At 43.2% G+C, this 27,828-nt stretch overlaps 1 protein-coding gene across 1 annotated transcript; it reads right to left on the bottom strand.

Moving 5' to 3' along the window:
- Nucleotides 1–5: 5 nt before the first annotated feature.
- LYRM7 (LYR motif containing 7) lies at nucleotides 6–27,711 on the bottom strand. Its single transcript, XM_073625146.1, has 5 exons — nucleotides 27,541–27,711; nucleotides 10,294–10,366; nucleotides 10,122–10,192; nucleotides 1,926–2,007; nucleotides 6–263 (listed from the first exon to the last, which is right to left on the bottom strand). The coding sequence occupies exons 1-5, from the start codon at nucleotides 27,544–27,546 to the stop codon at nucleotides 199–201; spliced, it is 297 nt and encodes a 98-aa protein (XP_073481247.1). The 5' UTR covers nucleotides 27,547–27,711; the 3' UTR covers nucleotides 6–198.
- Nucleotides 27,712–27,828: the final 117 nt, after the last annotated feature.

The raw sequence follows: 27,828 nt of genomic DNA, 5'->3' as shown, positions 1-27,828 counted from the left end.
AAAAACACATGAAGAAAAATAATTTAATCACAAAATAGCATAATTTTACAGGCAAATGGTGACCATAACAATAACTGTCTAAACAAACTGAAATAAAAGGCTGAGGAGCTTAATCAAGATTTGTTTAAACCTCTGTGCAAAAAAAAAAAAAAAAAAAAGAAAAGAAATCAAATTCAAAATGACAAAACAGCAGGACAATTATTTCTTTGGTGTGTCACAAAATGGTGCGTTGTCTAAAAGGACATCAGATCGTGGCCGCAGAACTAAAAATGCAAAGAAAAGTTACCAGCAATATAATTAATAATTAACAAAAAAAAGGCAATTTAGGATAATTTACTATGTAGAATTTTTATAAAGAATGAGCAAAAAAATGTTAAATAGCCTTTGAAATCCCACAGCTAGACAAGCAGCTCAGATCAGTGACTAGCCCTTCTGTGTGCTACATTAATTTTAGCTTATTGCCTGCAGAAACTAATCTAAAAACTACAAATTACAACTAAGGAAGAGTGTAATTGTCTTAAACAGAAACTATAATGGTTTTCGGTTTATTTTTCGTGGAAGTTTAAAAACCGATATCTTCCACCATATTGTTTAAATTCTCATTTTTAAAAACAAACATCTTGTTATCCCCAATGGTCATAGGTTTACTTTTTCTAGCTCGAAAATGAATAGCTCAGAAATGGTTGTCTCCTATCCCATCAACATTTCTTCAATGGCATAATATGGTTCAAAAAACTCTTGAAAGAGAAAAATTAACATAGGGGTTGTGTACAAAAATTCTATAAAATATGGGCCCCTGGCTTGCTTTTTTTCCCATTGCTGGTTTATTCCGTTACATAATTTTATGACATTATATTTGTGTTACTTCTCATGCAGATGTGTTTCTTGAGCTCTTTTTTTCTGTTTATTTTTATGTAATGCTATGATATGCGGCTTGAATTTACGTACTGGCACATTTGGCTGAACTGGCTGAACTGACATACTTTGTTAATTATCTTAGATGCATTGAGATATGTTTATGCAATGTGCTGTTTTTTGAGGTTTATTTTTCTCCTTTTCTTTATTTTCTTTGTTATTTTGTATATTAAACGCTAAAAAAATGAAATAAAAATTGATTGATTAAAAAAACAAAAAGCAAAAAAACAAAAAAAACAAACAAACATCTATTATTGTTGTTTTCAAAAACCTTTCAATAGTTAATCCATTAGTAAAAGAAGACCTAGCATCAGATATTTTATATGCTAACTGTATGGAAGAATGTTAATGTGCAAGTTAACACTTACAGGTATTTATTACCTCTCACAGAGATCACAGTACTTTCCCTGAAAATGTCTTTGCTTACATTTATCTCACTAAGTATAGAGCCATCCCCAAGGGTCAGCATCTAACTCTTGGCCTTGTATGCTGGCTCCGAGATGACACAATCCTGTTAACCCTGACGCCTGTGCAATCCACAGCTGTGTTCACAAATGCCATACATATTAATGGTAACGATGTATTATGCATTTTGCCTGGAGTCCAGCTTTAACATGTCTTTAGACGTAAAAGGATTGCTTGCTTACCTGATCTGAGTTCATAGGCACAGTTGGCTAGGAGAGATTTTATTGAAACTGACTGCAAATGACTCCCACCCCCACAGCTTTTTAGATAAAAAACATTGGTGCTTCCCTTCCCAAGGTTAAAATATTCAAATGCAAATACGTATTTGTACTAAAATCTTTCAGTGACCAGACTGTTCATGCATTGCCAGCTTCCATCTAGTGCCTCTAGGCACCCTTAACAACTGTGCCACATCTTCCTGATCATTGTGCCTCTTTCCACTTTCTGGCCCCTTGCCTCATCCTCATCCGCTGAATATTAATAGTTTAAGCCCACAATCTCCTGTTTGTAATAGGGAAAAAGTGTGACTGGTTTTCTGTTCTTACCTATTCGATCCGAATCTGAGTGAACACCTTGAATAACAGTTGTTCGGAGTAGAAATTCAACATCTTGTCCTATTTTCATTAGCTGTAAAATAAAACAGAAGACAATATTCTAGTCAACATCTCTATACCAGAAAATATAGTTCTGCAATACCAGAAACACCCCCCTGTTCGGTTCGCAGCAGAACTCCTAAACAGGGGAAAAGTTCTGACCTGAACGGCAAACCCCATTAAAGTCTAGGGGAGCTGAACAGGAAAAATCAAAAGTGCCCATATGGAAGGCTTATATGCAGGTAATTGGCCATAAAAGGGGTATGAGGGTCTGTATACTGCCCTGGGGGACATGCATCAATGCAATTTTTTTTTTTCAAAAAAGCAGTGATTTTAATGATGCTTAATTGACTTGCAGTTGCAATTGCCAGCACCTGGCTATTGAAAAAAAAAAACTGTGAGGTCCACCCCAGTCCATACTAGACCTGAAGGGGAACCCCACGCCAAAAAAAAAAAAAGCGTGGTTCAATAAAAATGAGCGAGCGCCCCCCCCCCCCCCCCTTTCTTGACCTGCTAGGCTGCATGCTCAGATAAGAGTCTGGTAGAGATTTTAGGGGGGGGGCCCACGCCGTTTTATTTTTTTAGGCCAATTTTTGATTCAGCTGTGTCAGCGTAGAAGCCTATTGACAGCTGATGACTCATCGGTTGTTAAGGACACTGAGGCCGGCTTCCCGGTCCTTCTTCTTAACCACCAGCTTTTACTGCGCCCTGATTTGCCCAATCATGACGCAGAATGTACTGTGTAGCGCGCAGTGCATTGCAGGGTGTTCGGTGGGGCAAACACCCTGCAAATTTAAGTGTTCCCCGAACGGGCAAACAGCCAGTGCTTGGGCCGAACCGTTCGCCAAACACTACTCATATAGTGATTGAAAAAAGTATTTGATCCCCTTCTGATTTTGTACATTTGCCCATTGACAAAGAAATTATCAGTCTATAACTTTAATGGTAGGTGTATTTTAACAGTGAGAAACTGAATAAAAACAAAAAAAATCCAGAAAAACGCATTTAAAAAAAAGTTATAAATTGATTTGCATTTTAATGAGTGAAATAAGTATTTGATCCCCTACCAATCAGCAAAATTTCTGGTTTCCAGGTAACAAGCTGAGATTAGGAGCACTCTCTTAAATAAAAGACACTTGTCCACAGAAGCAATCAATCAGATTGCAATCTCTCCACCATGGCCAAGACCCAAAGAGCTGTCCAAGGATGTCAGGGACAAGATTATAGACCTACACAAGGCTGGAATGGGACACAAGACCATCGCCAAGCAGCTTGGTGAGAGGGTGACAACAGTTGGTGCGATTATTCGCAAATGGAAAAAACACAAAATAGCTATCAATCTCACTCGGTCTGGGGCTCCATGCAAGATTTCACCTCGTGGAGTTTCAATGATCATGTGAACGGTGAGGAATCAGCCCACGGGAGAATACATGGGAGAATCTTGTCGATGATCTCAAGGCAGCTGAGACCATAGTCACCAAGAAAACAATTGCTAACACACTATGTCGTGAAGGATTGAAATTCAGCAGCGCCCGCACGGTCACCCTGCTCAGGAAAGTGCATGTACAGGCCCGTCTAAAGTTTGCTAATGAAAATCTGAATGATTCAGAGGAGAACTGTGTGAAAGTGTTGTGGTCAGATGTAACCAAAACCGAGCTCTTTGGCATCAACTCAACTCGCCGTGTTTGGAGGAGGAGGAGGAGGAATTCTTTATGACCCCAAGAACACCATTCCCACTGTCAAACATGGAGGCGGTAACATTATGCTTTGGGGTTGTTTTTCTGCTAAGGGGACAGGGCAACCTCACCGCTTCAAAAGGAACAATGGACGGGGCCATGTACCGTCATATCTTGGATGAGAACCTCCTTCCCTCAGCCAGAGCATTGAAAATGGGTCATGGATGGGTATTCCAGCATGATAATGACCCAAAACACATGGCCAAGGCAACAAAGGAGTGGTTTAAGAAGAAGCACATTAAGGTCCTGGTGTGGCCTACCCAGTCTCCAGATCTTAATCCCATAGAAAATATGCGAGGGAGCAGAAGGTTCGAGTTACCAAACGTCAGCCTCGAAACCTTAAAGCAGAGTTCCACCCAAATTTTGAACAATATCTGTATGTATTCTCTTCCTTGCCTAGATGCTGACATGCCGTTTAAAAAAATTTAAATCGCCGTAATTACCTTTTATTTTTCTATTCTTCTTTGCACTTCCTGGTTCTCCTCCCGTGGGAGTAGGCGTGTTTCTAGCCTCTCCCAGACTCCTGGGAGCTAGTTCAGGCTTCCCAGGATGCCACTGAGCATGTGCGGGAACGAGCGGTGAATGCTGGGAGCACAGCATTCACCACATCCAGGAAATAAATGCTTGTGGGCTTCAAATGTCCACAATGAAGATGGAAACCGCCTGCAGTGAATAATATAAGTTATTCTTTCCGACGAAATCTGACACAGGCGGACATATTACACACAATATGTGAGTATGTAATGCTGAGAAGAAAAGTTTGTGAATGAACTAAAAAGAAAAAAACGATAGATAGGTGGACCCCCGCTTTAATCACTTGGAGAGGATCTGCAAAAAGGAGTGGGACCAAATTTCTTCTGAGATGTGTGCAAACCTGATGGTTAACTACAAGAAACGTCTGACCTCTGTGATTGCCAATAAGGGTTTTGCCACCAAGTACTAAGTCATGTTTTGCAAAGGGGTCAAATACTTTTTTCACTCATTAAAATGCAAATCAATTTATAACTTTTTTGAAATGCGTGTTTCTGGATTTTTTTTGTTATTATTCTGTCTCTCAATGTTAAAATAAACCTACCATTACAATTATAGGCTGATCATTTATGTTGTCAGTGGGCAAACATACAAAATCAGCAGGCGATCAAATACTTTTTTTTTCCTCACTGTATTTTCTTTATGCTTGTAAGGTCTCATTCAAACAAGTGTACTGTTTCGTACACCTGTGCAAAGGGCAGTCTTTACCTGCATGGGAGGCACAGGTGTTCAAAATAAAAAGACAGGCCGACAGCTGCACAGCTCTCCAAGCACACCCCCGAGTGTACATTTATGCGGGGCCGATGCATGGATCAGAACATGGCCTGCTGTGTTCTGATCCATGCATTGACACCTCAAGCATTACACCACTTGTTATTGATTGGAACAGGCTGCCTGCAAGCGGCTGCATGGAACACCTGTGCCTCCCATGCAGGTAAAGACGGCCATTTGCAAGGGTGCATAGAACAGTATGCCCATGTGAATGAAGCCATGCAATGTTCCTATATCCAGGAGAAATAAAAAGGCCTAACATTGTTTATCCAAGTGGTTATCTGTACCTGTAAACTACTAATGGACCAAAGCAATCTTTGCATAATGGCTATGGGCCTATTCATTCGATAATGACTGCCACTGAAAATTCATACATAGAACAATTTTTTTTGGAACAAACAATGGCTTCATTAAGCAGTACTGATGTACAATACAATACCAAATTAATTAATTTCTATTTATTCTATAAACAAATTAAAAAATATATTTTCTCAAATCGCCTTTCAGGACAACCTTGAGAGCGCAGCGCCGCCCATTTTCCAGGAAACATATGCAGCTTTTAAATCCCTCCTCTTCCACGATGGCTTTGGTTATTGTGTTTCCTCCGCCATGGTGGAAGCGCATGCTGGAACCAGGGAGCTGCGCTCTCTCCAAGGTGGAAGAGAAGGCTTACCCTTAAGTGTGTCTGCCTGAAAAGCAGTGACCCAGCACCCCCCCCCCAGTATGGGCAGGGGATGTTTCTGAGTCCCCAGCCTCTTCAGTTTAGGGGAAGCAATGGCCTGCAGGAGGTGTCAGCATCTGAGTGCCCAGGGTCCGCAGGTATGGCTCAGGTGGCTGGGCTGGTCAGCGGCGTGCCCTGCATGGCAGTTCCGGGTCCTGGCTGCCAGGTGACGTCACATCCGGTAGCGCGGCTTCCTGTGGGGGCGTGGTGGCTAGTGGTTCCCGTCGCCTGGAATGCAGAGGCCAAAGAGGGCGGGTCTATCAACCGGCGCTTCCGGCCCTCGTTCAGGCTCAGATAGGAGGGGTACCTTAATTCTTCTTCATATGGGCTTATGTTTTGGTTTATTGTGTGATCCTCCCTGCAGGGAGCATGTGACTGCGCGGTCAGAGGTAACTTCGCTCGGACCATGCAGTTTGGACATGGTGGTTGCTGCTATCTGGGGCTTGCACTGCTTGGGGCACCTTTTCCTTTTGTCTGGTGGTGGTCTATTTTTGCACTAAGGACAGGAAAGTGTTCAGGGACCCTTAGGTGAGTTTCATTTTTTCTCATTGCAGGAAAGTGTTAGGAAAAACCAAGCATTCAAACCCACCAAGTCAGAGGAAATGCCCTTCCTGCAAAAACCCCCTCAGAGATTCGTGGCAGAAAGCAATGTGCAGGTCCTGTATTAGGGAGTTGGTTGAAAGGAAACATCCCGGCAATACAAGAACTTGTTCTCTTCAGTACGAGAACTTACGAGCTCATTGAGTTCGATCAAAAATATGCTGGTACAGAGCCTGGCAGGTCAGGTTGAGCCCCAGCATCCACCGTCCAGCCCTAGGGCATCCACCTCTAGAACAGCAGAGGTCATTGACTCAGGGGATGAGGGGACAAGTACTCTTCTCTCCCTCAGGGATTCAGACGAGGAAGAAGATGAAGACGATAGTCGAGCCTCTCAGTAAAAACTATCACTGGAGGAAGTGGATGACCTTATGAGAGCGATCTACACTACCCTTGAGATCCAGGAGCAAAAGGTACAACTGTTGGTTCATGATAAAATGTACCAAGGACTAGATGACACTAAACATAGAGTGTTAACAGTCCATAGAATCCTCTCGGATGCAGTGAAGAAAGAATGGAAGGACCCAGAGAGACGCCCCTTCTTTTCAAAAGACCCTTAGGAGAAGGTTTGCTTTTGAAGATAAGGAGTCAGAGGTATGGAATAAGAAACCTTGTGTAGATGCCACATTCTCACAGGTTTCCCATCGCACAGAACTAGCATTCAAAGACATGGGGGATGCTGAAGGATGCGATGGATAAAACAGCGGACTCCCTTTTGAAAAAGTGTGGGATTCCACATCGGCTAGCCTCAAACCCGCTATGGCTTCCACGGTTGTCGCAAGGAACCTAGAATGCTGGGTAGAGAAGCTGAAGAGCCATGTAGAGACGGGTACGTCTCGGAAAGAACTTCTGGAGTCCTTTCCATTCATACTGAGGGCGGTAAAATACATGGCTGATGCATCAGCAGAATCAGTAAAGATGTGAGCAAGGTCGTCAGTGCTGGTGAACTCAGTAAGACGTGCTGTCTGGCTAAAAACTTGGTCTGGTGACACAGCTTCCAAGATAAAATTATGTGGCCTACCTTTTTCAGGTGATCTTCTTTTTGGTCCAGACCTTGAAACGGTCTTGGACAGGACAGCTGAATTTTTTTGCTGTTCAACAGCCCCACAAAAATAGAGATCAAGACCAGAAGAACCGCTGGGTCTCCCAAAGGGGTAGAGAAGGAGTTCTCTTCAGATCCCCCCCAGACCAGCCCCCTAAGAACAAATGACAATGTTACCCCATTGGGGGGAAGACTGTCTGCTTTTCACCTATAGTGGAACAAAACATCTACAAGCCTGTACGTGAAAAACGTCATCTCCCAGGGATACAGTCTGGAGTTTTCAGAGACCCCCCTGAGCAGATTTTATATCACAGCTCTTCCAAAGGACCAAGAAAAAGCTTCTGCAATGATGAACCTGCTGCAGGATCTGATTCAACAGGAAGTGATTATTAGGGTCCCAAAGCATCAGGAAGGCCGGGGGTTTCTATTCTCACATCTTTTTGGTGAAAAAACCTTCGGGAAAGTAGAGGCTGATTCTGATTAAAAATCTGATTAAAAACCCTGAACAGATCGATCCGTTACAAACATTTCCGGATGGATACGATCTATTCGATAACAAAATTATTGACTCCAGGTTTGCTGTTTGGTTTATACGTGTGTCTTTATTTTAAATAAGCTTACTTTTTCACTTAAATATTTGTTTCTGATTCCTTGGTGCAGCCCAACGATCCGATCACCTGTATTGGATGTCTGTGTATGACATCCCATGACAGAATTCTGAAGCCATATAATCAGATCGGTTGCACCTGGGAATTGGGTCTGAGCACTTGCTAATTACTGAAAGATGAATCTGGAGGATATTCTGTATTTTTCTCTCCTGGCAACAGATGACAGAGACTTTTGTTGTCAGACATTAAGCTAACACACCATCCGTCTAGCTCATTTTTTTATTGATCAAGGCAGTTTTCTGTTTGAAGACGTGCAACCACTGATTCAGATCTGTACAGAGTTGGCCCTGTCAGATGCCTCTAATGGAGGGCAGCTCAATTAGAGTCTTTGGTTTGGCTATTGGAAGATGACTCAGCCTTTTTCTTTGAGCAATACTCAGCTTGTCCTCAACAGCTACTTGCAGAATGTATTGATTCAGTGCAGTCTCTGGGCAGTCGAGCAGTGTGCAAACCTGATTTTGTACAGTCATTATTACAGGCCTGGTCAAGTTTGTTGTAATCAGCCTCTGTCAGCTCCCAACCACCCATTTCTGTGGCTAGATACTAGCCTGCTGGGATGTCTTCCTCTCCTTTACCCCCAACAACCACAGTTGCCGCCCAACCCTGCTACCAATGAAGTACCATTACCCTGTTTCCTCCTGCTGCACCTACCCTGTCTTTAACCCCTCTGCTTCTACTCGGCTGCCTCCATCAGCTCCACCAAATCTCCCTTCAAAAACTGTTCCCTCTGTTTTACCATCCTTCCGCTCTTCGCTTCTACCAGCCGCATCCACTACCTACAGCCCTGTATCCACATGTGTCACTATGCGTTTTACACCAGGGAGGTAGCACACACAGCTCATTCACTGAATACACACACAACACTATATTTGCAATCATCCCCACACATGTGGAAAGTGTTGTGGCGATCGAGTATGCTATGTGGATGTTTTCTTGGCTAGGGCGGGGTTCCTTGCCTCAGCTTCAGAACAGACAACCATTTTGGGGTCCCATCTTCCACGATGCTAGCCAAGCACAGTGCTTTAGATGACCTTTTATCTCTGCACCCAACTCCTGATAAATGGCATATAGCCATGAAACGCGTCGAGTTTCCATGGAGTGCTCAGTCAAGTCTGGCTCATGACCTATTTACTGGCCCATATATACCTTTTATACATTCAAAATTCATTGAGTACTATGTAACTATTAATGTGTATGTGTATCTTTTTTTGTTTTTACAGCACCTCTGTTGCATATGAGAGAGGGGTAGAGAAGGAAGCGCCAACTGAGTGTAGTATTAAAAAATGATGTTTAATGACACCAGGTAAAAACACACTTACAGGATAAAAACATATAAAAGGCTCATCTGTATAGGTATGTGGTCCTTGGTGTTCCCTCTGATCCTGTGGTGGTGACGCCGCAGGGATGCTGGGCTGCAGAAGGTGGATTACCAGCCCGGGGGCTCCTTCTGTGGCCATCAGGAAGAGACTAGGGGACGGCGTGGAGCGCACATGGAGCCACTGCTCCTACAATAGAGGCCTAGAGGCAAGGTTGTCTTGAAAGACAATTTGAGAAAGATTTAGTTTGACTTACCGGTGACTGTATTTCTAAGAGCCTTTCAGGACAACCGTTATGCCCCTCCCTTTTATCTTAGCAGTGGTTTTAAGTATCTGTCATGGTTGTTTGGTGGTTTTCTGTGCTTTGTTTTCCAGTATGTCAGAGACCACAATAACTGAAGTCATGGTGGAAGAGGAGGAATTTAAATGCTGCATGTGTTTCCTGGAAAATGGGCGGAGCTGCGCTCTCTCCAAGGCTGTCCTGAAAGGCTCTTAGAAATACTGTCACCGGTAAGTCTAAGTATTTTCAAGTTTGACCAGTTTTGGCCCTAAAACAGCTGATGTTACAGCAGATAGAAGTAGAAATATGATTCTGTAATTTGTCCCATATAGAACGTACACTATATAGCATGGCAAAAATATTTACAAATTACATGAAAATGGCCTTTAAGAACCTACTGCTTTGCACTACATGAACAAAGCACAGGTTCTCTTTAAGAATTTATTGACTCCATATGCATCCTAGTTTACCAACATTTTTCCCTACCTCCGATATCTTTTCAGGAGAAGTCTCATTTTTGTTTTTCAGAAACTCTGCGTTGATCCTTTGCCTTGCGCCTGAAGTAAAGACAAATTATACTACTTATATATATGCTAAAAACAGTCATATACCAATTATTGTACAACACTGTAGCTGAACCATTCATATATTCACTTACCTTCTAATGCTCTGGTGTCATTCTGGAAAACTTGTTGTCTTGTCCTATGCAATGCTTTGAAAAGCCTCAGAGCCTACAGGTGCACAGAAAAGTAAAAGCACAACATATTGCAGTAGATATCGAACCAAACTGGCATTTCAGACAGAATCATCCAATGACTTAAAATATCTCCAGTGAATCAATAATGTTGGCAAAGAGAGTGAAAGCCCGGCACCGATCCAACTCGAGATAAAATCGCATAGCCTTTATTAGTGATCCATCAAGACAAAAAAAATCTATCAAACAGCATGATTGACACATTACAGCTCTAACCTTTGGGCCTTAGTCATGTCATAATGGGGTTGATTTACTAAAACTGGAGAGTGCAAAATCTGGTGAATAAAGCCCAAACATTAGGGCTAAAATGCATCAATCTTGCTGTTTAATGGATTCTTTTGTGTCTTGATGGATCATTATTAAAAGCTATGTGATTTTTTTTTTCTCAAGTTGAATCAATGCCAAACTTTCTTTCGTGATACTGAAACAGTATGTACAGCGCTCCTATAGGCATACTAGGGATGGGTATGACAAGACTGTATAGGGGTACAGGGGATGGGGATGACGGGACTGTATAGGAGTACAGGGGATGGGGATGACAGGACTGTATAGGGAATGATGGGACTGTATAGGGGATGGGGATGACGGGACTGTGTAGGAGTACAGGGGATGGGGATGATGGGACTGTATAGGAGCACAGGGGATGGGGATGACGGGACTGTATAGGTGTGCAGGAGATGGGGATGATGGGATTGTATGAGTACAGGGGATGGGGATGATGGGATTGTATAAGAGTACAGGGAATGGGGATGACGGGACTGTATAGGAGTGCAGGGGTATGGGATGACAGGACTGTATAGGAGTGCAGGGGATGGGGATGATGGGACTCTATAGGCGTACTGGGGATGACGTGACTGTATAGGAGTACTGGGGATGATGGGACTGTATAGGAGTACTAGGGATGGGGATGATGGGACTGTATAGGAGTACTAGGGATGACGGGACTGTATAGGAGTACAGGGGATGGGGATGACGGGACTGTATAGGAGTACAGGGGATGGGGATGACGGGACTGTACAGGGGATGATGGAACTGTATAGGAGTACTGGGGATGGGGATGATGGAACTGTATAGGTGTACAGGGGATGGGATGAGGGGACTGTATAGGAGTACTGGGGATGGGGGGATAGAGATGACATCAGTGGCAGAGGGATGGTGGGGGGATGAGATCAGTGACAGAGGGATGATTTGTATGTACAATAAAGGAGACTCTGGGGACATATCGGGGGTCACTTTAGATGTGGGGAGTGGTCAGTCTCCCTCTCCTATGTACTGTACACAGGTATGCTCTCTACACATAGCACTGTGAACATTTCAGAGAATATACACGTTGCACAGGTCATTATGCTCCTTACCATGTCTCCTCTTCTGATATAACACAGTGCTATGTGTAGAGAACTCACCAGTGTTCATTTCATGTACATGAGAAGTTTTCAGTGCCTCCCCCCTCCCCTGCATGAGATGCTGACAAGAACTTTGAATGAGTGGGGGGGGGGGGGGGATTCGGAGGACACAGGAAGGAACATGAAAGCCCAGGGGAGAGGTGTTGGAGTCTCGCAGAGAAGAGCTTGCAGATAACAGCCAGCCAAAGGTGAGGACTTCACTGCTTGTATCACACAGTCTCTTTGCTTCCAGGTTTTAGCTGGGGACATGCCATGGAAACAGAGGCACGTGAAGAACGTGCTCGTTATAGATAGCAGCCTGGGTGTCCACTTCTCCAAACACACACACACACGTCCTCCAGAGGGAGGGAGTGAAGGAGTGTCTGGATTGTGGAGCTGTGTCCACCCCCTGGAAACGTTTGAACTGAAAAAGAACCGTTATGACGCGTACACACGATCGGATTTTCCGTCTGAAAAATCTTGGATGGTTTTTCCGACGGAATTCCGCTCAGGCTTGGCTTGCATACACACGGTCACACAAAAGTTCGCTGAACTTTTGACCGACAAGAACGCGGTGACGTACAACACTACGACGAGCCGAGAAAATGAAGTTCAGTGCTTCCGAGCATGCGTCGAATTGTTTCCGAGCATGCGTAGGAGTTTTGCGCGTCGCAATTGCTATAGACGATCGTAATTTCCGAGCGAAACTTTTTCTGACCGAAAAATAGAGAACCGGCTCTCAATCTTTTGCTGGCTGGAATTCCGCCAGCAAAAGTCCGATGGAGCATACACACGGTGGCATTTTCCGGCCAAAAGCTCTCATCGGACTTTTGCTGGCGGAATTTCCGATCGTGTGTACGCGGCATGGGAGGCTGATTCTGGACACTTCAAAAGCCTATTCTGCAAAAACTAAAGGGCTGGGGAAAGAAAGGAATGCATGTATCAAGGTAGCAGGTACTACTTATTTTTGCATTCCTATACTTCTTCTTTAACCACTTCTAGACCAAGTCTATTTGACACTTACAAGAGAACATCAGTATTTTTTGCTAGAAAATTATCTAGAACCCCCAAACATTATCTTACAAAAATTACTAAAGCGCTGATACCGCTGAAAACTCAAAAACTATGTGAATATATAAATATAATGAGAAGCAGCTGCAACTATTCAATTTTGAGATTTAGTGCACTAGTATTTGTTTTTTATGTAACATTATCTTTCACAATATAGAAAAAAATTGGGTTAACTTTACTGTTGTCTTATTTTTTAATTCCAAAAAGTGTATTTTTCACAAGAAAATGCGCTTGTAAGACCGCTACGCAAATACGGTGTGACAGAAAGTATTGCAACAACCGCCATTTTATTCTCTAGGGTGTTAGGAAAAAAAATGTATGTTTGGGAGTTCTAAGTAATTTTCTAGCAAAAAAAAATGTTTTTAGCTTGTAAACAACAAATCTCAAAAAGAGGCCTGGTCCTTAAGTGGTTAAGGTAGAAGAAACTGAGGAAAGCTATAGATTCTGCAATTTTCGGTCCTTAAGTGGTAAAAGACTAAACCTTTTTCTGACACTTGTTGGTTTCAAGTTAAAATAATTATTTTTTGCTAGAAAATTACTTAGAACCCCCAAACATTTTATATATATATATATATATATATATATATATATATATATATATATATATATATATATATATATATATATATATATATATATTTTTTTTTTAGCAGAGACCCTAGAGCAGTGATGGCGAACCTTGGCACCCCAGATGTTTTGGAACTACATTTCCCATGATGCTCATCTACATTGCAGAGTGCATGAGCATCATGGGAAATGTAGTTCCAAAACATCTGGGGTGCCAAGGTTCGCCATCACTGCCCTAGAGAATAAAATGGCGGTTGTTGCCATTGCACTGTATTTGCGCAGCGGTCTTTCAAATGCAATTTTTTTGGAAAAAAAACACATTTCAAAGTGGATGTAAACCCAATTTTTTTTTTTTTTAATGTCATAATGTAGAGTATAAGATTTCCTATCATTTGAGCCCAGTCTTGCCACAAAGAGTTAATCCAGCTCTGAGCAATCCTCTTTTATTGGTCAGTGAGATAAATCTTGACAAACAGAGAAAAACTATGTCAAATCCTCCCCTTGCTGTGAGTGACAGGTGATTTACATATCTCGTGCACTAGCCTAAGACATGCATTATTTTTTAATTCCCTCCCACTCCTTTCTTCAGCAGCTCTGCAAGGATTGGCTGTTCCACACCTCAGCATGATTTGGCATGCTGAAGTCATGTGGTTACTTTCCTGTCTTTTCACTGGATGTTAGAGATCATAGCAGAAGTTCAGTGTTAGAAATACACAGGAGAACATGCATATTGACAAGGAGTGTAGAGGTGGGCGGGGATTCTACTGACATCACGACTCCACCCACCGAGCTCCAGACAACAGACCCACCCACAGAATATACAGTTTTTTGGGTCTCATAACAGACAGAGGGGAGACATTTGACAGGTAAAGATACATGCAGGAGGCATGTATATCCTTATAGATAACCCCTATGGCAGTAGTTTAGAAAGGATGACATTGGGTTTACATCCACTTTAATGAATTAAAAAAAAAAACGAAACGGTTAAGTTAGCCCAATTTTTTTGTATAATGTGAAAGACTTACCTAAAAAAGTGATCCTCTCCATTGACCCTCTCCAGCATTGTGATGCCAGTGCTTCCATTTCCTCCAACCACTTGATTGCCCGGGTAATTTAACTTCTGAGCATGAGCATAAGACATATCTTGGCACACAATCATGCAATACTGTATACTGGGCAGCACATGCTCAGCTCAGTGCACTTTAAAAAAAAAAACAAAAAAAAAGGCTAAGGGTCCTTTCACACTGGGGCGGTTTGCAGGCGCTATTGCACTAATAACAGCGTCTGCAAATCAACCCGAAAGTGCCGCTGCCTTAATTCCAGTGTCAAAGCCCCGAGGGCTTTGACACTGGAGCGGTGCGCTAGCAGGGCGGGAAAAAAAGTCCTGCTAGCAGCATCTTCAGAGCGGTGAAGGAGCGGAGTGTATACTGCTCCTTCACCGCTCCTGCCCATTGAAATCAATGGGACGGCGCGGCTATACCGCCGGCAAAGCGCCTCTGCAGAGGCGCTTTGCGGAGGTTTTAACCCTTTCTCGGCCGCTAGCGGGGGCGGTTTTACAATAGCGGCGCTTTACCGCCGACGCCGCCCCCGCCCCAGTGTGAAAGGGCCCTAACAGACACGGAAAGCCTTTTTAACCACTTACGGACCTCCGCACACCGGTATATGTCCTAACTTTGAAGACGAATATCGTTGTTATGGCAGCAACTAGCTGCCATAACCCCGGTATCCTCTCCTTCGGCCGGCGGTCTGCTTTCCGATAAGAGTGGTCTCTGTGGTGGATCACTTTTATCGGCGGCGGAAGAGGGGGGTCCCCCTCCCGCCACGCTCTGGTGCCCTCCGCAGTAGTTTACCGGAGCCGTTGGTAGCGGCGGAGGCGATCGGATGTTACCCCTTGCTGGGTATGGAGATGAGTGAAGGGAAGATGACCCCACTCGTCTCCATAACATTGCAGGGCGGAAGCAACGTCATAATGTCACTTCTACCCATTGGTCTTAAAGGGGCCATTTTTTTTTTTTTAATGACAAGTTTTTTTTATTGCATTTTAGTGTAAATATGAGATCTGAGGTCTTTTTGACCCCAGATCTTATATTTAAGAGGTCCTGTCATGCTTTTTTTTCTATTACAAGGGATGTTTACATTCCTTTATATTCCACCGCATATGAAAACGGTGGTCAAACCACACATGTGAGGTAATGCCGCGATCGCTAGAGCGAGAGCAATAATTCTAGTCCTAGACCTCCTCTGTAACTCAAAACATGCAACCTGTAGAATTTTTTTAAACGTCGCCTATGAAGATATTTAAGGGTAAAAGTTTGTCCCCATTCCACGAGTGGGCGCAATTTTGAAGCGTGACATGTTGGGTATCAATTTACTCAGCATAACATTATCTTTCACAATATAAAAAAAAAAAAAAAAAAACGGGCTAACTTTAGTATTGTCTTTTTTTTTAATTAAAAAAGTCTACTTTTCCAAAAAAAGTACGCTTGTAAGACCACTGCGCAAATACGGTGTGACAGAAAGTATTGCATCGAACGCCATTTATTCTCTAGGGTGTTAGAAAAAAAAATGTTTGGGGTTATAAGTAATTTTCTAACAAAAAAAACAGTTATTAACATATATAAACAACAAATCTCAAAAAGAGGCTCGGTCCTTAAGTGGTTAAGGTAGAAAAAACTGAGGCAGGCCATAGATTCTGCAAGTTTCTTTCGTGGAAGGAAAGAAAATTGATAGATTACCCCACCAACACTGTTGTGAACTATTATGTTCTGCTGGGAGGGAGCCTTCCCTCCCAGCAGAACACAATGATTAGTGTTCCTGGCTATAGCCGGTGTCACTAATCATTCAAGAAAAACCAGACAAGCTGGTTAACACTAGTCAATTGATAGAGGTTGCCCACATGGTTCAAAATTCAGCCGTTTTTTTTTATAAAACAAAGACTTACTTCAACTTTTACAGTCACCTCTCCGGCAGGCAAATCTTCAGTTCATTCTTAAAGCACTATGGCCTAAAGCAGAATCTTCAGCATGCACTCTTTCTGGGTGTGCTGAATACCTGGCCCTCTGCTGTGGTTCTTCACCTCGGCCATAACATGCAGTGGGAGGTACCCCAATGCACAGCAGAGGGCCGGGCATTGAACACACCCAGGTCTCATCTGCCTCCACAGAGGTATTAAGGCCTGGTTCACAGCTATGCATTTTTTAGTGCGTTTTCAGTTTTGCAGAAACACACTACAGTCCATTTAACATGGTTTCCTATGGGTCACATTTACATCTGTGCATTTTATCTAAAGGGCCATGGACTGTTGTCTGTTTTTGGCTCCATAGACTTCAATGGATCAAAAACGTGTATTGAAAAAAACGCAAAATGTACCTGGAACATGCAAACTGCAACCTGCATAGGTGTGAACTAGGCCTAAAGTGGAACTAAAATCTAAAAAGAAAAAACTACAAGCAGACAAGCTATTTTTTTGCAGAAATCCAGCACCGACCAAACAAGAGGACCGAACACCAGTACCCAGAAGAAGCCAGGGAGAAGAGAATGACCAGGGAACTTACAGACATCAGACTGCTGAGACAGAGGTAAGTATTTTGGAGTTTAGTTATGCTTAAACAATCTTTAATTTGTTTTTTCAAGCAACAGAGTGTCTTTCACCACTTACATACCATAGTACTTATATTAACCACTTCCATACAGGGCATTTTCACCCCCTTCCTGCCCAGGCCAATTATCAGCTTTCAGCACTGTCGCACTTTGAATAACAATTGCGCGGTCATACTACACTGTAACCAAATTAAATTTTTATCATTTTTTCCCCACTAATAGAGCTTTCTTTTGGTGGTATTTGATCACCTCTGCGGTTTTTATTCCTTGTGCTATAAACAAAACAAGAGTGACAAGTTTGAAAAAAACAATATTTTTTACTTTTCGCTATAATAAGTATCCAATTTTTTTTTTTTTTAAACAAATTTTTTTCTCAGTTTAGGCCGATACGTATTCTTCTACATATTTTTGGTAAAAAATATCGCAATAAGCGTATATTTATTGCTTTGCACAAAAGTTATAGTGTCTACAAAATAAGGGGATAGATTTATAGCATTTTTATTATTATTTTTTTTTTTACTAGTAATGGCAGCGATCTGCGATTTTTAACGTGACTGTGATATTGCGGCGGACACATCGGACAATTTTGACACATTTTTGGGACCATTCACATTTATACAGCGATCCGTGCTATAAAAATGCATTAACTACTGTATAAATGTGACTGGCAATGAAGGGGTTAACCAGGAGTGGGCGCTGTAGGGGTTAATGTGTTGCTAGGGAGTGATTCTAACTGTGGGGGGGAGGGGATTCACAAGGGGAGGAGATCGATCGGTGTTCCTCTGTACAAGGAACATACCATCGGTCTCCTCCCATCTGACAGGACGTGGATCTGTGTGTTTACACACACAGATCCACGGTCCTGCTCGGTTACCGGGCAATCGTGGGTGCCCGGCGGACATCGCGGCCGCGGGGCACGCGCACCGGGACCCGAGCGATGCGGCGGGCGCGCGCGTGCCCCCTGGGCTGCCTGGAAGGCTGCGCCGTCATATGACAGCGGCCCAGGATAACAGCTGCACCGTCCCGCCGTCATATGACGGCGGGCGGGCAGCAAGTGGTTAATGGCAGACTGGTGGCCCATTATTTACCTAGTGACGTGTATGAATGACAATGGATAAAACCCAGATAGCTGTGACTGTGACTGAATTTTCATCATTGCTCCCTGCTGTGTGTAAGATTTTTCCTTAACCACCTCCCGTCCGCGCTATAGTCGAAAGTCAATGGACGTCCTCCCGTGCTCGAGCGGCCCTCAATGAGATTCGCTGGATCACAGATCGGAGTAAGGGGTCGATCCCGACCCCTTACCATTTGAACAGCTGTCAGCCAATGACAGCTGATCATGTGATGTAAACAGAGCCAGTAATCTGGTAGCGTGAGGAGAAAAAAAAAAAAGCCGTTCACCGGCGGCTGTGAGAGGGACATCGGTCCCGATCGTGGGGAGCCTCTGCAGAGGCTTCTGTGCCCACCAGCGCCACCTACCAGTGCCCACAGTACCACCCAAAATTGCCCCCACAGTGTCATCTATCAGTGCCCACAGTGCCACCTATAAATGTCACCAATCAGTGCCTCATCACCAGTGCTGCCTATCAATACTACCTACCAGTGCCCATCAGTGACATCTATCAATGTCACCCATCAGGGCCGCCTTATCTGTGCCTATCAGTGTCGCCTTATCTGTGCCCACCAGTGCAGCCCATCAGTGCAGCCCATGAGTGAATATCAATGAGGGAGAAAAATGACCTGTTTGCAAAATTTTATAACAAACTATGAAAAATCTTTTTTTTTTTTTTTTTAAATCTCTGTATTTTTTTGTTTGTCTAGCAAAAAATAAAAACCTAAGTGGTGATTAAATACCACAAAAAGTAAGCTCCATTTGTGTGAAAAAAATGATAAAAATTTCATTTGAGTACAGTGTAGCATGACCGCGCAATTGTCATTCAAAGTGTGACAGCGCTGAAAGCTGAAAATTGGTCTGAGCAAAAGGTTGTAATTAAACTCACTTAGTGCCTTACCTGCATTCAATTAGCCAGAGAACCTGTGTAATTCATATGTGTTCGGGTTTAAAGGGATGAGGTGGCAACTCTAGCTGGGGCACGGTGTGCAATAGAGGTGAGTGGGGTCCATGAGATCTGATATGGAGTTCAGAGAGGTAGAAATCAAGGAGTGACTAACCCTAATATCCCACTGGTGGAACATAATTTGGAATGTTTTATTTTTCCTTGTTTATATGCTAGCAGCTCACCTTAAACAAAGACCACAACAGGTCTAATGGCGCTTTTAGGAGAGGAGAGTGGAGTGGAATGTGATTTTCCATAAAGGATCCATATATTAAAGCCTTGTCAGACCATCTGTGGATTTCAATGTAGGCGAGGAGAGGAGAGTGGAACGTGAACTGCCATTAAGGATTTGCATACCAAAGCACCACTAGACGTGTTGTGGTCTTTGTTTAACCACTTCAGCCCCGGAAAGATTTGCCCGCTGCCTGACCAGGCCATTTTTTGTGATACGGCACTGCATCGCTTTAACTGACAATTGCACGGTCATGCGACGTTGTACCCAAACAAAATTTATGTCCTTTTTTCCCCACAAATAGAGCTTTTTTTTGGTGGTATTTGATCCCCTCTGCGTTTTTTTTTTTTTTTGTGCTATAAACAAAAAAAGAGTGACAATTTAAAAAAAAAAAAAAAAAAAAACAATATTTTGTAGTTTTTGCTATAATAAATATACCAAATTTTAAAAAAAATAAATAAATACATTTTTTCCCCCTCAGTTTAGGCCAATATGTATTCTTCTACATATTTTCGGTAAAAAAAAAAAAAAAAAAAGAAAATCGCAATAAGCGAATATTGATTGGTTTGCGCAAAAGTTATAGCGTCTACAAAATAGGGGATAGCTTTAGGTGATGTTTTTAATTATTATTTTTTTACTAGTAATGGCGCTGATCTGCGATTTTTATCAGGACTGCAATATTGCAGCGGTTAGATCGGGCACTTTTGACACTATTTTGGGACCAGTGACATTTATACATCAGAGCTAAAAATAGCCACTAATTACTGTATAAATGACATTGGCAGGGAAGGGGTTAACACTAGGGAGCGATCAAGGGGTTAACTGTGTTCCCTGGGTGTGTTCTAACTGTGGGTGGGATGGGACTGACTAGGGGAGGAGAGAGATCGGTGTTCATACTTAGTATGTTTACACACACAGATCCCGGTTCTCGCTCTGTCACGAGCGATCGCGAGTGCCCGGCGGTCATCGCGCCCACGCATCATCTCTGGGGGCACGCCCCGGGCGCCTGCTGTCACGTCTTAAAAGGAGTGACGTACAGCTACGGCGATTTGCCCAGCCGAGCCAACCTGCCGCAGCATAACTCCGGCAGCTGGTGGTTAAGGTGAGCTGCTAGGGCACACCCCTGGTGGATGCCTGGATGGTCAGAACAATTCAACTTTCAAGAACAGTTTTTTGAGCACGTGATATTCACATCTCTTCACTTTTTGATGCACATGCACTTTATAATTTGGGACTTATTTTATTGTTTTTTTATGTAAAAATCTGATGAATTCAAGCACTTTTGATTCAAGCACTTTTATCACTGTTCCACGCGTTATTGCATATTATAGTATTTTCTTTCTTTTTTTTTTTTTTTTTTAAATAGGGATAGTCATTTATGCATATTTGTCTATTTTTGCTGCTTAGCTTCTTGAATTAGTGCACTTCATCACTGTTTCACATAGTATCGCATATTACTGCAATTTTTTTTATTTTTATTTTTTTATTGTATCATTTTTATTACAATTAAAATGCAAATTATAAATGTTCTTATTTATGTTTTAGTAAATGTTTACCCTAATAAAAAAAATAACTAAGATTTAATCCAGTGTTATGTATTGATTTTATTAAAATATTTTAATAAATGTTTTTTATAAAGATCAGTTTTGTCTTAATGTACTATTCAGTGAACCGAGGTACATTTTTTAGGGCAATAGTAAAATATGGGCCAAAAAAGCTGAACTAAAAATATTTCAGCATTTTTTTTTTTTTCTTTCCACTTCAGCCACTTTGGTTTAGATTTTTCTGACCATTCACCTCTCTTCACTTATTAGTGAATAGACCCAATTAAAATAGAAACTTGGACAAACAAGAAAAACTAGTGCCAAAGATATTAATGGAAGATTGAGGGATTAAATAAGATTGCTGCCACTTAAGTACCGGTGAATCACCAGCATAGGTGTATGTAGATCAAACACACACGTGTGTGTGATATATATCTATATAACATATACCTACAGACACACACACTCTTATGGTAGAGCTGGTACAGTGAAAGAGAAGTACAGTAGCACTTCATGAATGGCAGAACTGGTCAGAGGGAGATATTTCCCATCTCCATGCCGACACACAGAGTGAAAATGCTAATGCGCTTGGGGTGATTAGGGTGTGCCCAGGCACACCTGGCACACCCCCTGCTCATGCCTATGATCACCAGTTAATTGTCAAGAAAAAAAGAAGCAAGCAAATCTATAATCCCAGAATCTGGTGATAGTGAACCCACTGCTATTACTCTAATCCCTTACTGTACACATGTGAAATACATTCAATCCAACAATCATGTATAATGATAACCATTCAATCCATTGCATAAAATAATTCATCTATCATAATACAAAAATATTTGTTTCTATGAAAACAATTAAAATGCAAATGCTGTTAAAAAAAAGTGCAAAAGAAAAAATGATGTGCTGACACAGTGAACAAAAAGTGCTTTGTGCAAGAAAATATTATTCATTAGTAACGTGCATGCATCAAAAATTCATATGTGTTCAAAATATTTGCAGTCCATTTTGCAATCCCAGTAAAAATCCAAGATTATTATTATCAATTTCTTGGATTTTTCCTGGGATTGCAAAATGGACTTCAAATATTTTGAACACATATGAATTTTTGATGCATGCACTAAACTAATGAATAATATTTTCTTGCACTAAGCACTTTTTGTTCACCGTGTCAGCACACAGTTTTTTCTTTTGCACTTTCTTTTTAACAGCATTTGCACTTGGTTTGTTTCATAGAAACAAATAATTTCTGTATGATAGGTGAATTATTTTATGCAATGACACAGAGTTTATCATTATATACGATTGTTGGATTGAATGTATTTCACATGTGTACAGTAAGGGATTAGGTTAATTGCAGCGGGTTCACTATCACCAGATTGTGGGGTTATAGATTCTTTTTTCTTGACAAAAATGGAGACTTGAATAACTCTGGCTATAGACTTCCGGGGCTTTTGCTATAAACTTGCGGGGCTCTTGCTATAGACTTGCGGGGCTCGTGCTGAGACTTGCGGGGCTCTTGCTATAGACTTGCGGGGCTCGTGCTGAGACTTGCAGGGCTCTTTCTATAGACTTGCGGGGCTCTTGCTATAGACTTGCGGGGCTCGTGCTGAGACTTGCGGGGCTTTTGCTATAAACTTGCGGGGCTCTTGCTATAAACTTGCGGGGCTCTTGCTATAAACTTGCGGGGCTCTTGCTATAAACTTGCGGGGCTCTTGCTATAAACTTGCGGGGCTCTTGCTATGGACTTGCGGGCCTCTTGCTATAGACTTGCGGGCCTCTTGCTATAGACTTGCGGGGCTCGTGCTGAGACTTGCGGGGCTCGTGCTGAGACTTGCGGGGCTCGTGCTGAGACTTGCGGGGCTCTTGCTATAGACTTGCGGGGCTCTTGCTATAGACTTGCGGGGCTCTTGCTATAAACTTGCGGGGCTCTTGCTATAGACTTGCAGGGCTCGTGCTGAGACTTGCGGGGCTCTTGCTATAGACTTGCGGGGCTCGTGCTGAGACTTGCGGGGCTCTTGCTATAGACTTGCGGGGCTCGTGCTGAGACTTGCGGGGCTTTTGCTATAAACTTGCGGGGCTCTTGCTATAAACTTGCGGGGCTCTTGCTATGGACTTGCGGGCCTCTTGCTATAGACTTGTGGGGCTCGTGCGGAGACTTGCGGGGCTCTTGCTATAGACTTGCGGGGCTCTTGCTATAGACTTGCGGGGCTCTTGCTATAGACTTGCGGGGCTCTTGCTATAGACTTGCGGGGCTCTTGCTATAGACTTGCGGGGCTCTTGCTATAGACCTGCGGGGCTCTTGCTATAGACTTGCGGGGCTCGTGCTGGGACTTGCGGGGCTCGTGCTGGGACTTGCGGGGCTCTTGCTATAGACTTGCGGGGCTCTTGCTATAGACTTGCGGGGCTCGTGCTGGGACTTGCGGGGCTCTTGCTATAGACTTGCGGGGCTCTTGCTATAGACTTGCGGGGCTCTTGCTATAGACTTGCGGGGCTCTTGCTATAGACTTGCGGGGCTCGTGCTGAGACTTGCGGGGCTCGTGCTATAGAGTTGCGGGGCTCTGGCTAAGACTTGCAGGGCTCTTGCTGTAGACTTACCACTGCAAAATTTGCTCTTGCTAGAGACTTGCCACGCAAATTTGCTACAAATGGGAAAAGTGTCAACTAGAACTTGTGCTTCAAGTGCTCTGCAAGTGTACAACTTGCCAGTGAAAATGTGCAGGAAGTTCACAAGACTTACAATTCAATACTGCCACAAATGTGTGTCAAGTTATCCTTGCTATTTGGGAAGCGGCCAGGCGATCGCTGTGTAGCTGTCAGGGCTGGGCCCAGCCCTTCCTTCTCTGAGCTGGCCACTTAGCTGTCGGCTAATTGCCAGCTCCCATCTCTCCACAGTTACTCAGCTGTTGTTGATATCCTGCTTGTCAGTCCTGCTTACTTAAGCCATCCAGTCCAGAGAAGCTCTGCCTTCGCCTTGGTCCACATCACAAGAAACATCTCCTGCGTTCCTATTTAAAGATTGGCTTTGCTGACATCCCTTATGGCTCCAGATCCTGCTTCCTGTTCCACTACTTTGATCCCTAACTTCTGGCTTGGCTGACTATCTGTTCTGGTTGGAAGTGAAATGCAGCGCTAATGATGATAACAGATGGTGAAAAACACATCAGTAATAGTAACCATTACAAATATACACATAACTGGAACCCATGAGACATAAAACAAAATGATCAGTGTTGGGTGAGATGTAGTAATGTCCCAATATATAGCTGTAAATAAAACACAAGAAAGTCCCAAACATAGGCTGGGTGTAGATGTTAAACTGGTGTGGGAACCTTCTCCTGTATATCGTGGGTTATACGGTCATGGAATACGCTTACCAGCTGGAGTGGATTCGGATGCCAGTGGCACCGAATCAAGCGGGCTCTGAGATCCTTAATGGACGATGGTTGGTCCTGGAAACCCCGGATCTCAAGGGGGATCTATCTTCTACGGTCCATGTCACGACTGTCGGTTCGAAAGCCCAAGGGGGGAATCTCTGCCACAAGAAAGTCTTACAGTCCTGCTTGTGTTTGTTTCCCTTCCCTTCAAATATTATATCACATGTCGCTTTCTTGGTGCTACACAGTGTCCCCTAGGGCATAGACTTCTATGGAGGCTTTGAAGACACTTTGTAGCACCAAGAAAGCGACATGGGATATAATATTTGAAGGGAAGGGAAACAAACACAAGCAGGACTGTAAGACTTTCCTGTGGCAGAGATTCCCCCCTTGGGCTTTCGGACCGACAGTCGTGACGTGGACCGTAGAAGATAGATCCCCCTTGAGATCCAGGGTTTCCAGGACCAACCATCGTCCATTAAGGATCTCAGAGCCAGCTTGATTCGGTGTCACTGGCATCCGAATCCACTCCTGCTGGTAAGCGTATTCCATCCATTTATATTCCATGACCGTATAACCCACGATATACAGGAGAAGATTCCCACACCAGTTTAACATCTACACCCAGCCTATGTTTGGGACTTTCTTGTGTTTTATTTACAGCTATATATTGGGACATTACTACATCTCACCCAACACTGATCATTTTGTTTTATGTCTCATGGGTTCCAGTTATGTGTATACTTGTAATGGTTACTATTACTGATGTGTTTTTCACCATCTGTTATCATCATTAGCGCTGCATTTCACTTCCATTTCTGTTTACAATATTGGTCATATTTTATGTAGCTGCTTCTTTCATTGGGTTAGCGCAGTGTTATTTACATTTTCGTTGATCTGTTCTGGTTACTGAACTTTGGCTATGTTTTGACTACATTTTTACTTTTATATTTAAGTGTGATTTAACTGTACTTCTGTTCCGGTCTGATTTCATGGTTTCTGTCAGTACCGATTGGTCATCACAGCAATCACATGATACTATTTACAGTGCTGGTCCCTCGCTTTCTCCTTGGAAGGGGAAGGAGAGAGATCCCGTAATTGTGAATGGCCAACAGTTCTGTTGTTGTGACAGGAATGTTTTTAACGCTTTTCTGTCCCCCCCTCCATTCCAACACTTTCTGCAATACTGCCCCTAGTGATCTGTATATTAACTCCTCACCTCCCTTATCCTGCCCATCTGAACATTAACCCCTTCACCTCCATCCTGCTACTGTATGTAACCAGTCAATGAACTCCTTTTCTGCCTCCTCCCTCTGTGTATGACCTGGTCATTATCAAATCTACTGCACCTTTACCAAGCAACATGTTTAACCCCCTCAGTACTAGCATGTTCCTTTATTTCCAAAAAATTGTAATAAAAAATTAGATCACTTTCCAATAAAGGAGTAATTTGGGGGTTTTCATACTATTGTGGCATTTTTTTTAATGTGGTTCTAAAACCTAAATGCATTCCCTGCATTAGGGTACAACATTTTTAGCCAACGGTGATGACACCTCACCCACTCAGTCCAGTGCTGTGCCTGTCTTTAGCGGCTCTCCCTGCTCCTACAGACTTTGTTAAGGCAACAGGAGATTTTGCTTTCTGCTGCTGTCAGTCAAATCCTGTGACAAGGGAGCAGGGGGGAGGAGCTGAGCTATGACATACGGGTCTATGGATGCAGGCAGCGCAACTCGGGATTGAGCCTATTGGCATGGCACACCAAGAAGAGGAAGAACCTGTTTTTTTATTTCTTCTAAATTTTTGCTCTTTAAGAGCCCTTTCACACCGAGCCGCCCATAGCGTCGGTGGTAAAACGCTGCTATTTTTAGCGGCGTTTTACCGTCGGATTAGCGGCGCATTTTGGCCGCTAGCGGGGCGCTTTTACCCCCCGCTAGCGGCCGAGAAAGGGTTAAAACCGCCTGCAATGCGCCGCAATAGCATTGTATCCCAGCGCTGCCCCAATGAGGAGCAGCGGCGAAGGAGCGGTAAACACACCGCTCCTTCACCGCTCCAAAGAAGCTGCTGGACTTTTCCTGACGTCCTGCCAGCGCAGCGCTCCGGTGTGAAAGCCCTCGGGCTTTCACACAGGAGACAATGCTGCAGCTGTTTGAGGGCGGATTGCAGGCGCTATTTTTAACGCTATAGCGCCTGCAAAACACCCTCGGTGTGAAAAGGGTCTTAATATAAAGAAACAGCGGTTATTAAATACCACAAAAAGAAAGCTTTATCTATCTCAAATCAATTATATAAAACTCATTTGGTTACAGTGTAGCATGACTGAGTAATTGTCAGTCAAACTATCATAGCGCTGAAAAATGGCCTGGTAATTAACAGCTTTACCCAAATAGAAGGATAACTTGCCACAGACTTGTGGCAGTGTTGAATTATAAGTCTGTAAACTTCCTGCACATTTTCACTGGCAAGTTGTACACTTGCAGAGCACTTGAAGCACAAGTTCTAGTTGACGCTTTTCCAATTTGTAGCAAATTTGCAAGGCAGGTCTCTAGCAAGAGCAAAGTTGAAGTGGTGAGTCTACAGCAAGAACTCTGCAAGTTTACAGCATGAAAATTCAGCCACAGCGACCGCTATGGTGGGATGACTATAACATAACATAATATAACTGTAACCAGATCTTGCAGCAGACTTGCAGAATGTTGGCAAAGAAAGTTGATCTGGAGTCATGCAATGCAGACTTGCTGCAATTGTGCAACAAACTTATACAGCCTGGCAAGTCTAGCAATAGTTTAGCAAGTCATTTTCAACCTTGCAGCTCAATTGCTTGCTATCTGGGTAATGCCTCCAATGGGTATACCAGTCCTGTTGACAACTAAGAATTAGCTCTGGCATGTTCGCACAGCCCACATGCAGAGCTCGCCAGGAAGTCGGCACTGCGCTACGCTAATCACAGGCAGCACGCAGTAAGACATTTCCTGATCTCTGCAGCCGCGCATCGGGAAATGTCTCACTGCCTGTGATTAGCGCAGCGCAGTGCCAACTTCCTGGCGGGCTCTGCACGTGATCTGTGCAAACACGCCAGAGCACATCCTTATTGACAACCATCTAAAATGGGAACGCCATTTCACTTCCTGTTGTGTCTCTGGGACAGGAAGTGAAATGAAAGCTCCACACCGGGATGCACAAGGCAAAGCATAAACCGAAAGGTGTTTTCTCTCTGCATGACCCATCTAAAACTAAAATACAGATTCAAGCTGTATATATACTTTAAATCACCACGATTCCTCCTCCACAATTGACTTGTCCAGTACAGACAACACACTCACCTTCATAATGCCTTCCAATGCTTGTTTATTCCCAGCAAGGGTCACGTATCATCAGCATGGGGCGTGTCCGGCCAATCACAAAATCAGCTCGCAGCCACACCTCTGCTATTCGCGGACACGCCCACTCAGTAGAAGCCTTTTAGGCCATGATTGGATTGGGCAGACGCCTACCATTGAATTTGTCCAGCGTGGGCGCCGTCAAGGACTTCTTGATACAATATGCAGAAAGCACATTGTTTAATGATTACAACATGACAGATATTTGTACTATTTTTGAAGCTGGTCTTG

The sequence above is a fragment of the Aquarana catesbeiana genome, linkage group LG01 (assembly GCF_042186555.1).
Source record: "Aquarana catesbeiana isolate 2022-GZ linkage group LG01, ASM4218655v1, whole genome shotgun sequence".
NCBI classification, from domain to species: Eukaryota; Metazoa; Chordata; class Amphibia; order Anura; family Ranidae; genus Aquarana; species Aquarana catesbeiana.
The sequence above is the reverse complement of the archived record's forward strand: the minus strand, read 5'-3'. Positions and strand labels throughout refer to the sequence as shown.

Excerpts from the sequence above, each read along its gene's own strand:
- LYRM7 (XM_073625146.1), bottom strand. Across the intron at positions 2,008-10,121 it reads CTCCTGAAAAGATATCGGAG|CTAATGAAAATAGGACAAGA; the intron begins GTAGGGAAAAAT and ends TTTATTTTACAG. Across the intron at positions 264-1,925 it reads CTCAGATTCGGATCGAATAG|TTCTGCGGCCACGATCTGAT; the intron begins GTAAGAACAGAA and ends TTGCATTTTTAG.